Below are 11,174 nucleotides of genomic sequence, written 5' to 3' on the forward strand. Positions count from 1 at the left end.
TGGGTCACAGGGACAGATCCCAGGGCTGTAGGGTCAGGTTTGTTTCATGCACAGGGTGCAGGGGGATGTCCCCAAAGAGCTGCCATTGCTGTGGCAGAAGGGCTGAGGAGGGTCTGGGGGTCTCCAGGCTAAGCCAGGCTTGTGCTGTCCCCCAGGAGCTCCAGCCATGCCGGACAAGTGCTGCTTCAACTTCCAGACGAGAAGGATCAAGAGGGACAACGTGGTGGCCTGTTACCCCACCAGCCCCGAGTGCCCACACCAGGCTGTGATGTGAGTACCCCAAACCCCCCTGGATCCTGACACACCCCTTCCCTGGCTTTGGTGGGTCCAATCCCGACCCCCTGAGCCCCTCAGGAACTGAGGAACTGTCCCCACTGACCTCAGCTTTCCTGTGCCCCAGCTTCAGGGTGAGGAATGGGAAGGAGATCTGCACTCAGGCCAGCAGGGCGTGGGTCAAGAGGTACCAGCAGAGCTTCCAAGTCAGCTCCTTCTCCATCCCCAGCTAGCGGGGACAGCGCCAAGAGGGGACACTTTTGGATGGAGCAGCTCACAAGGGACACCCTCCCCATCACGATGACCCTCACCACCTCCCTGTGCCGGTGGGATGGAGAGCCCAGACCCTCTGTGGTCCGTGGGGAGGCTGCAGCAGCCGGGGAGTGAAGGGGGTTTTTTGTAGAACACCACGCTTGTTTTTTGTAGAACAGAATTAAAAGCGAGTCCCACACTCAAACATCTGTCTGTGAGAGTCTCTTGGGACTGGGCAGGTCCTGCTGCCGGCTTTCCTGCCCAGGTGTTGGGATCAGCAAGGAGCCAGGACGAGCTGGAGCCTCAGCCAGGTCTCTGTCAGGATGTCCAGGGGTGAATGGGGCCAAACCAAATCCAGGAGGGCTTTGCAGAAGAACCAGAGGGACAACACATATAATATTTTATATATATATATTTATTTATTTATTTATTTATATATATATATATATATATATATATCTTTATTTTTATATATATATTATATTATATATATGTATGTATGTATGTATGTATGTAAATATATATATGTGTGTGTATATATATGTATATATGTGTGTATATATGTATGTATGTATGTATATGTGTGTGTGTGTGTGTATATATATATATATGTATATAGGTTCTCTAAATCATAGAAGAATTAAGAAAAATACTTTTAAGGTCAAGTCCAACCCAGCACCAAATGGCATCCCCAGGTGACACATCTTTGGGGATCCCCCTCCACATTCACCCCGAGCACGCTGACCCCGATTTGGAGCCCACACAGAGGTGCCAGGGGATGGAAGCACTGAATGACTCAGGGATGAAAGATCAGCAAGGGTGGGGCTGGGAGCCACCAGCCCAGTGTCCCTGTGGCTCTGGTAGTGCTGGGGAGGGTGGCTGCAGTCCCAAATCACCTCCCTGTCCCTGGACAGAATCCCCCACTAATCCCCTTGGGATTTTCTGGAATGCCAGGTGTGCTGCAGCCTCCTGCCTGGGAGAGGTTGTTCCTTTCCTCACCATTTTTCCTCTCAGTCTGGTGCAGAAGCCTCTCTGACTCTGATACAGAACCACAGAAAACCTGTCCTGGGTTAGGGGGAGATCCTCAGAGAGGGAAGGAACATTTGGAAATCTGAATTACAAATCCACCAGCAGGCCTGGTGTAGGAACTCTGCTTTGAATTACAGAATTAGTGCCACAAAACCACACACACACACCCAGGAGGGTCAGGGACAGCTCATGAGGCTGCCCTGTGCTCTCCTCACAACCCCCAGCCACAGGAGCTCTTTGCATAATTTTAATCAATGAGTGTCACTTCCCAGAGGGATGTTGCATAACCCCAGTGGTTTCCTCTGCACTGGCACGGGATTGAGGTGCTGGCAGTGACTTTCATTTCTTCCTGCTGTGGGTTCCTGCCTCGGGGAAGGCAGAGCTTGCTCTGATCCCTTTGGTGCTGCCCCTCTCCTGACAGGGGTGCCCAGGGCATCCCTCTGCCTCAGGGTCAGCAGTTGGACTTGATTATCCTTGTGGATCCCTTCCAGCTCAGGAATACTCTGTGATTCTCCTCTTATCCCTTATTTCTCCCTAAGGGAGAGGTTCCTCAGCCTGGGACTGAGCAAATTTGGGGTCTGCTCTGGCCCCACACTGTCCCTGCTGCTCCCCCTCAGTCAGGGACGGTGTCTCTGCACAGCCCCAAGGGCTGAGGGGGTTTTAGCCTTAATTCCCTCCTTTTCTTTGGGATACTCGTGCAAAGGCAGTGCCAAAACCATCAGATTATTCCAGAGCAGTGCCGTGTTTGCTCCCCACTGAACCTCACCCACCCCGTGTAAGTTTGTCCTGGGGGTGAGGCAGCCACAGCCTGGCTCAGGAGGAATTTATGAGAATCTTTGGAGCCTTTTGTTTTTGGCTGCACCTGCCTCAACTGCCTCATCCTTCCTTATTTGTTTTCTTTTCCCTCTTCTCTCCTGGGTGCACAAAATTTTGGTGGTATTGAGTATTCAACCATAACCAAACAAGACAAAAAGAAGTGGCACCTTTGGCTCTTTACTCCCCTCCCTAACTAACTGCTTTTTTCTCTCTTTAGTTTCTCAATTTTGCATTTGTAAAGCTGAAGTTTCCCTGTGTTTCCTGCCCCTCAAATTTGTGTTCCTCTGCTGCATTGAAATGTGCATTCAGAGGTGTTCCATGGCAGGAGAAATAAAACCACGAGTCATTTCTTTACTCTCCCTTTATATCAGTTCCTTATATCTAATTCCTTAAACAGAATTAAAGGCAAACTCCCAGCTCTTGCTGAGCTGCACTTTTGTGCAATTCACAGTAATATCCTCGATTCCAGTCACAATGGAAAGTATTTCATCAGCATCCAGTAAGAAGTCCCATCCGGCCCTCAGCTGAATGGAGAACTGAAAGTTTGGCTGGTCACTTCTGCAGCAAAGAGGAAATATTTTTGCCTTTTCCATCAGAAATAGTCTATTAATGGTGAGATTTTCCGTGGTTCCTGCCGGATGACGAGTCACCCTCTGGAAACTGCAGTGCCCACAGTGCCCTGGTCTCAGCTTCCAGCCTTTTCTGGCTGTGGGATATTCCTCACCACACTCCTGGTTCTTTTTGTCCCCCAGTGCTGCTCTCTGGCCCATCCTGCCCCTTTTCCCTCTGTTCCAAGCCAAACTCAGGGCTTGGAAGCTCAAGCTCCATCCCTGGCTCAGGGCTGCTCTCTCCATAAAAAATCCCAGCCCAGGGATTGGTTTGGATGGCTCAGGATGTCATTCCTGTGGTTGAATGAGGGCAGAGAGGTGCCACAATTCCAGGGCAGAGGTGTGGGGAAATCTCTGTGGGACATGTGGGGTTTACAGGCAGAGAGGATCACAAAAACACAAAAAGCTTCCACTGGCTGAGCTTGGGATTCCTGTGCTCACAGAGGGTGCTTTGAGCCTAGAGAAACCCCTCGGTGTCTCTGCAGCCAGCAGGGCAGAAAAACAGAGTGAACTCATGCAGATGTGCATTAGTTTAGGGATCTGAGTCCCTTCCTTCTGCCTTTGTGCATCCAGGGACATGTGACAAGCAGGAGCATTTACAGCAGGTGAACTTTCCAAGCCTTCCTGAGCCGCCACAGAGGGAGACGATGCCTTTTGGGCTTTGCCTTTTCCTCTTTTACATGTTCTCTGCATTCCTCACATTTACATTCACATTTGTAACTCTGTGTCACCCACTGCATTAGTGGCTGATTATCCCAGGAATTTTCCATGGCCTCTCCCTAGGCAGAAAGACAAAACAAGATCCAGAGCTCCAAGGCCCCAGCGCTCTCTCGGTTCTTCCAGGGACCCAAGGCTGAGAACAACTCTTCCAGATACATTTCCATGGATAAAATACAGCTAGAGCAGAGGGAGGAACTCCAGAAAAAAGGCTTGACCTGAAGAGAAACTGCATCACCGCTTGTTCTCCTAATTTTTATCAATTATGCTAATTTCCTAAAACTAATAAAAAGTGTGCTCACCCCTGGGGTGTGGGCTTTTGTAGACACCTTTTTATAACTGCTCCTGAAGGCATTCAAAGAAAAATCCACTTTTACATTACCTCCTTACTAAAATGTTCTTGAGTTACATTTCCAGGTTGGAAAAAAGGCACCAGAGACACGGGTTATTGTTAAATCCAAAGGATTTATTTATTTATTCGTTTGTAACCCCATTCCCAGAGCAGCTGAAACAGAAATAACTGAAAATTGGGAGCTGGAGAAAGGGCTGGAACAGCTGGACCTGTTCTTCCACCAGCCCAAGGGCAGATCAGAACTGGCCAGCTCCTCCTGAAGAACCCCAGGAGATGATTTGCAGCCATCCCCACCTCTGTCCCACAGATTCTCCCATGACCCTGAGGCTGGGGAAGCTTTGCTGGACAAGAAGTGGGGCTGGGAGCACAGGCACTGCCATGGCTCAGCATTTTGGGCTGCTGGACTTTTCCCTTGAATCAGTCAGGAATTAGTCACAGCCAAGGCAGGGTCAGCAGCAAGGCCAGGGGAAGCTGGGGTTTGCATGGTAACTGCAAAACGCCTGTGGCAGCATCAGGAAAAGGCTGGGAAAAGCAAAATAAATGGAGGAAGGAGTGATTTTGGCAGCTCACGCTGTCTGGGCGTGCAGCAGAGGAGGGGGGGTTTGGGAATTACCCTCTGGCATTGTAAATGCTGCCCTTTTACAGTCACTCTCCAGTTTCCTGGAGATTTTATCTGCAAGGAGCTGATCCCAGTGGGTACCAGCAGGATCCTCTCCTTCCTCTGGCTCCTGCTCATAATGCTGTCCCTGACAGAGGGGGTTTTGTTTCTGGGGCTAAACCAGGAGAGATTAAATCAGATTAAATGATGCTGCTTGGGAAGGAGTGGGCAAGCAATTATTGCAACAACTTGAGCGTTGAGAGGCTGCAGCCAAAACTGAAACCCTCAGAGAGGTGTAAATTCAGCCAGGGGACAGGGAGGGTGGCAGGGCAGGCTGCTGGATCAAGGCACCAGAGTCCAGGCCCTGCACCTGCAGGGACTCCGTGTCTCCACAGCCTTTCCAGTAAGGAAATTGTTCTTTTGATCAATCACCAGCAAAAAGGGACAGATGTGAGACCCACAGCGACTTCTAGCTCAACACAACCTCATTCCCTCATGATTTTCCCAGTCCAAGCAGGAGCTGGTGTTATCAGTGGTTGTGGTCCTCACTCTGGATCCTCGTGGTGGAGCAGGGTGAGAAGGGGAATTTGTGGCAAACCCAGGGAGAAGTTGGCATCAGTCTCCTGGCCGTGTCCATGCCAGGGTGCCTGAGCTGGATTATTTCATCCCCAGGGCTGCTCCACAGCCCTGACACAGTTTGGGAGCATCAGGCACCCAAAGAGCATCTCCAAAGCCGCAGCCTCGTGGCCGGCGCTTCCCCTTCTGCGGTTTCCTCGTCTTTTCCAGCTCAGCGAAACTGGGTGATCCTGACATAATTTCCCCAGTATGATGCCCTCACTTTCTTTCTTTGAAACCCTGCACCCTCCCCTCGGATGGGGATAAAAGGAGAGCACAGCCCCAGAGGCCACAGAGAGAGTCCTGCAGCCTCCCCTGACAGCTCCTCTGACAGAACATTCAGCACCATGAAGGTCCTGGCAGCCACCCTGGTCACTCTGCTCCTCCTGGCCACCTGCTCCCCATCTGAGGGTCACCTCGGTGAGTCCAGCCTCGCTGCAGGGTCCCAGCCCCATCAGGGGGACCTTGGTGGCCGTGGGGATGTTTGGGAGGGCTCTGTGCCACACTGGGGGATGCAGGTTTGGAGCTGGGGGGGTTCCTGGAGGGGGCACTGCCAGGGGATGTGGCAGGAGATGGCAAATCCCTGGAGGAGGCAGAGGCTGTGCTGCAGCTGGGGTCTCACCAGGGCCGTGTGTCTGTCCCCTGCCCTCACAGATGGTGTCCCCAGCACCTGCTGCTTCAGCTACCAGAGGCAGCCCATCCCTCGGCACCGCGTCCAGTCCGTCTTCATCACCAGCAGCTCCTGCACGCAGCGGGGCGTGATGTGAGTACCCAGCACTGCCAGGGGTGTGGGGGGACGTGGGGACACACAGGGGACACACAGGGGACACACAGGGGACACACAGGGGACTCAGCTCCCAGGGCCCCAGCCCAGCAGCTGAAGGCAGGCTTTGTCCCGGCAGTGTGGTCACCAAGAAGAACAAGAAGGCGTGTGCAGATCCACGGGCACCATGGGTGCAGGAGCTCCTGAAGCACTTCCAGAACCAGGAAAACTGAGCCTTCCCTGCTGACAGCCACGATCCCACCCCTGCACAGCTTCCAGCCTCAGGCACAACTGAGAGGATTTGACCCCCAGCCTTCCTCAACGGGGAAAATTATTTTATTTAACTTATTTAAGTTAAACTAAATATTCTTTTTCTAAGCACAAAAGTTATTTAAATGATGTCAGAATAATATGCTAAAATAAAGATTATTTCAATCATATCTGTGTGTCTGTTAATGAGGGGTCAGCTTGGATGCCTCCTTGCACCAAGGTGGGAGAAGGGACCACAGGGACCCCTGGGTTTGCTGTTCCTGGGGTCCAGCTCTGGTGCCACCCAGTTTGTCCCCAGAGGTGACACCAGTGTCTCACCTGGGGCTGCCAGTGCTGGCTCTTGTTTGGGGAATGCCCAGGAAGTACCTGTGGTGCCACAGGAGAGTTGGGCTGTGATGTTCTCTGGGATGGAAAATCCTTTGGTCAGCTTGGATCACCTGTCCTGGCCCTGCTGCCTCACAACAGCTCCTTGGTGAAGGAAAACACCACTTAGGAACAACTAAAACACCAGTGTGCCATAAATCAACATTATTCTCATGTTGAATCCATCAGCAAATATCTAAAAAAAATTTAAATAAATAAAATTGAGCTGCAGATCCTCCCCAAGCTCTGCTGTCCCACACCACTGGTGACACCAGCAGCCAGTTTGTCACCCAAACAGGGCACCCATCCAGGACACAGCACCCAAATTTCTGTGCCACCCAACTCTTCATTAACAGGCACATTGATATAATTGAAACTGGTTTTGTTTGGACTTATCATCCTGACATGTTTTAAATACCACACCTGATAGCTGCCTTCTGTAAGTTCAGAGGTATTTGTGGGGAAGGAAATGCAGCAGATTTCACTCATCTGGGCTTCAGGAAGACACTTGAATTAAGGCCAGATAGTAAATTACGAGCAAAGGCAGAGAAGATGTGACTGGCATACGAAAAGTAAATTTGGTCAAGAGCTGCCTGAAAGGGGCATGGTAATTGCTTCAGCTGAAAGGGGCTGTGTCACACTCAGAGGGGCTTACCCACACAGTTCCTTGAGTTCCTGCCTCAAAAAATATCCTGCTTGACATTTGCATTAATGACCTTGGCACACAAAGCAGGAGAAGGCAGGGGAAATGTGCTGACGAGGCAAAACCAGATGGGATCATCAATCTAGAGCAGGCCAGGACATCACACAAAAGGATCTGAACGACCTTGGGGGAAGGAGGAGGGCTCCAAGGCAGCGCAGAGCAGGATCCTGCAGGTGGGGACAGGGATAACAGGAACAGCCACTCACCCAGCTTGGGAGCTGGGAATGTCTGGGGCAGGGAAAATCCCTCGGCACACATCTGAGGTTAAACAACATGAAAAGGGTTAAATGCAAAAGGTTTGGGTTGAAAAATGAGGGGTTGATCCATGTGAAGGCACCAGACAGGCTGGAAGCTGCCTGGGAATACCAACAGAGGGGAAATCAGCTTTGCACAGGGGTGTTGTAAGGATCTCATGCAGGTTTCTGACCCAAGATGAAAACCAAGCCCCACCAGCACCTCCCACAAACCATCCAGACTGGAGCTGAGGCTCCTTCCCAGGGTGAACTGGATTGTCTTGACAAGAGTCTGTTCCCAGAGCCCTGTTTTCCAAAGTGTCCCTTTGGAAAAGGGCTGCTGTGGAATCCAGCGCTCTCCAAGGCTGTCCCACCACCAGCAAACTGCTCTCCTTCCCAGGAAAAGCACCAGATCCACTCGTTCCTCTCCAGCCTTGGAGGTGGTTTCAGTGGTTTTGGGGTTTTGGTAGGAGTTTTGGGTTTTTTGCTTCACCCTAAAACTGGCTCAGCTCAACCCCTCAGTCTGGAACCACAGAATAACAGCACTTCTGCCAAATTTCCTCCAGAATATCCTTTTTGGACACTCCCACCTCGAACACCCCTCTTTCTGTGCTCTGAAGGAGCAGAGCTGAGGCAACCTCTGGTGGTGCAGGCACCCCCATTCCCTAAGCTGACCCCTTGTTGTTTCAGCTCCCCAGGGCTGAATTAATTCTGTGGTTCCAACCTTTTACTCTCCCCATTCCCTGTGTGTGCCCATCCCAGCTCTCTGGCCTTGCTGCACATCCCCAGGGATGTGTCACCATCACTGCAGTCCTTTGGCACACCAAATCTGCTGTGGGATCATCAGGGGTTTCTATTTCTTTATTTCTCTCCTTTCGGTTTCCTCCACATCCTCATCTCTGATCAACTCCCTCAGAGCTTCCTGGGCCACCTCACTGCTGAGTTGAAAGATTTTTATAGCACTGTTTTAAATTTTCAGGCTTTTTCTCTTGACTTCCCCTTTCTCTGGAATTTCTCTTTCGAATATACTGAGAAAAAGACTAATCCTGGGGTCTGCTTGGATCCCTTTCCTTTTCAGCCACAGGATGTGAGACTGACTCACATTTTAGGGAGAATTACTTCTATCTCCCACCTGATCTGTGAATCCCAGTACTCACAGCATCCCTCCACTCCCAAATCCCAGCTAAAGCTGTCTCTCTGGACACTCTCTCCTGCTTTTCTCCCAGTTTTTCCCTCTGTGAATTCCCCAGCAGGACACACTGTCAAACCTTTGCTTTGCTTTTAGGACCAAGCCAGGAGTAATGGTGACCATCAGCCCTTCCCCATCCTTTTCAGAGCCACTTTTTTCCTGCAGCCTCCATGGCTGGAGCCTGCTGGGTGTAATTCAGCATGACAAAGCTTCCTCCTCCCAGGAGAGGCATCACTCCTGATTAAAAGTGCTTTTTGGTGTGAAAGTTGCTTTTTACCCTGGGCTAAATGCCTCAGTGCAGACCCAGGGTGAGCTCCCCTGTGTGCCCACAGCCCCTCCAAAGAGCTGGCCCTGCTACCCCCAAAAATGCCTTGCAGGAAGGTGGGAAAGAGTCCAGACAGTGCAGAGAACCAGAAATAACAGAACACAGAGGTTTTGCCTCTGGGCCTGCTTTTGCCCACAGAGCTGAGTGAAAAAACAGTGATTTTTGCAAGCAAGGGCTCAGGACAGCTGTCCCCACAGCAGGACTGTGTCCCCACCACCAAGAGCAGCAGGCTGGGGGCTCAGGTGACAATGACAAACTGCAGGTGCCAGCCTGGAGCTCCATGCTCACTCCTGAGGCATCACACAAGTGCCAGGGATGCTCTGGGAAGAACACAGCCTCCAGCAAATACCTTGGGTACAAAATCCAGCAGACCTGGGTGGCTCAGAGGGCACAGGGCTGGGGAGAAGCAGAGGAACACGCCAGACACAGGAATTTCTGCAAGGAGGAAGGAGTTGGGTGATTCTGCAACAGGCAAGATGTGAACTTATCCTGCTGCTGGTCACCCAGAGCAGGAGAAGATCAGGATGACTCAGCCACATGTGTGATAGTGCCCAAATTCCAGGGCCAGGTCAACCCTGAAAATCATCTGGTTTTTGAGAGATGGGTCCCAGCAGAGGATGTGCTGTCCCCAAGGATTTGCTGCCTTCCATGGCTCAGGAGCAGCCTGAGGAGCTTCCCATCTACACAGTTCCCATCTAAAGGTTTCTGAGGGAAGGGAGAGGCCCGTGGGGTTAGAGCACATGGTTTTTCAGAGAAATAGTGAAAGCAGAGCTGGGGAGACTCAACTTCCACTCACTGTGTCACTCTAGGAACAGACTTCTCCTCTCTCCAGGTGATCTCCCAGCACCTCCTCACTGCTGCAGGATTTTTTCTCCCATTTTTTCACTGTTTTGAGATGAGAACATCATGTCCTTTCCAGCAGGAAAACAAAGGATGAAATTGTTCAGTGACTCCTGTGACCCATTCTCAGGCCTCTCACTCACCCTCTTTGCACTGCACACCACCATTCCTCCACGCTCTGCAAATTTAACAAATCTGTGCTTGTTTCAAGCAGCATTAATAAAAATATCACATAGCACCAGAGTTGTGGGGTTCCATACACTCCTGGCAGTCAGGGGTGAAATCCACCCAGGCCATTTCCACAGCCTGACAATGACAATGAGGTGTCAGAAACATCAGGGGATTTGGTTTTTTTTTGCAACTGGGGGAGCTGGCTCATCCCCACAGGACCGAGCTGCTCATGCAATCATCCCTTCCCAGAGCACACAGCTCACAGATTTTGAATCCTTGTCAAAAATGATGTCAGGTTCAACTCCAGGAAAAGCAGGAGCGAGTGCCTGCTAGTGTGGGAACACAGGACTTGGAAGAGATTCCCAAGGAGGGTTTCCCAGCCAGGTCTTCCCGAGCTGTTGCAGAGCAGCATTGCAGCACCATCTGCTGCCTGCTGCTCCAGGCAGCTGAGAAATTCCTCACTCTTCAGGGTGGCAAATCCTGCAGTCACTGGTTAGAAAGTGGATTTGTCTTCTCTTGGGGCAAATCAGGGCTCAGGCTCCTCAGACTGCCCTCAGCTGAAGCAGAGTCTCAGATCCTGTGGTCAATACTGCAGGTGAGTGTGAGCAGCAGAAGCACCAACTCACAAAACTTAATTGCTGCAAATATTTACTCAGGATTTAGGCAAATTAACACCCTGCTGGCACTTCTCTTTGCACTGGCCTCCCTTCGAGAGCACAGCACACCTGACTCCAAGTGTGGTTGTGCATTTCTCAAGCTCATCCCAGCTCCTCTTTCTCCACCTAAAAAACTCCCAGCAGATCCCAGCTCCTCTTTCTCCACCTAAAAAGCTCCCAGCAGATCCCAGCTCCTCTTTCTCCACCTAAAAAGCTCCCAGCTCCTCCTGCCCCATCCCAAAGCCTCAAACAGCCATCCCAGCCTGCAGGAACGTGGTGCTGCACAGGAGCAATGCCCAGCAAGGACACAGCAGGTAAAGGCAGGTTTTATATTTCAGCTTGTCCTTTTCTTCACTGGGATTTACAGGACTAAAGAAATAAATCAAAGGTGCACATGGAGC

At 51.1% G+C, this 11,174-nt stretch overlaps 2 protein-coding genes across 2 annotated transcripts in view; both read left to right on the plus strand.

The window, feature by feature from the left end:
• Positions 1-730, plus strand: part of LOC107212758 (C-C motif chemokine 4-like) — a 1,060-nt gene extending 330 nt beyond the window's left edge. The window contains exons 2-3 of the mRNA XM_015646356.1: positions 156-270; positions 401-730. Coding sequence (XP_015501842.1) covers positions 156-270; positions 401-506 — 221 coding nt within the window. The 3' untranslated portion in view covers positions 507-730. The remainder of the gene's footprint in view (positions 1-155; positions 271-400) is intronic.
• Positions 731-5,529: 4,799 nt separating this feature from the next.
• LOC107212757 (C-C motif chemokine 5-like) lies at positions 5,530-6,463 on the plus strand. Its single transcript, XM_015646355.3, has 3 exons — positions 5,530-5,680; positions 5,915-6,023; positions 6,163-6,463. Exons 1-3 carry the CDS (start codon positions 5,608-5,610, stop codon positions 6,254-6,256), a joined length of 276 nt encoding a protein of 91 aa, XP_015501841.1. The 5' UTR covers positions 5,530-5,607; the 3' UTR covers positions 6,257-6,463.
• Positions 6,464-11,174: the final 4,711 nt, after the last annotated feature.

Source organism: Parus major, chromosome 19 (genome assembly GCF_001522545.3).
Source record: "Parus major isolate Abel chromosome 19, Parus_major1.1, whole genome shotgun sequence".
In the NCBI taxonomy this organism is placed as follows: domain Eukaryota; kingdom Metazoa; phylum Chordata; class Aves; order Passeriformes; family Paridae; genus Parus; species Parus major.

What these genes read in the sequence shown, in the direction of transcription:
- LOC107212757 (XM_015646355.3), top strand. Translation starts at nt 5,608, where the DNA reads ATGAAGGTCCTGGCAGCCACCCTGGTCACTCTGCTCCTCCTGGCCACC. An exon ending in CCCATCTGAGGGTCACCTCG is followed by an intron (nt 5,681 to 5,914) that starts GTGAGTCCAGCC and finishes CTGCCCTCACAG; the next exon opens with ATGGTGTCCCCAGCACCTGC. An exon ending in TGCACGCAGCGGGGCGTGAT is followed by an intron (nt 6,024 to 6,162) that starts GTGAGTACCCAG and finishes TTGTCCCGGCAG; the next exon opens with TGTGGTCACCAAGAAGAACA.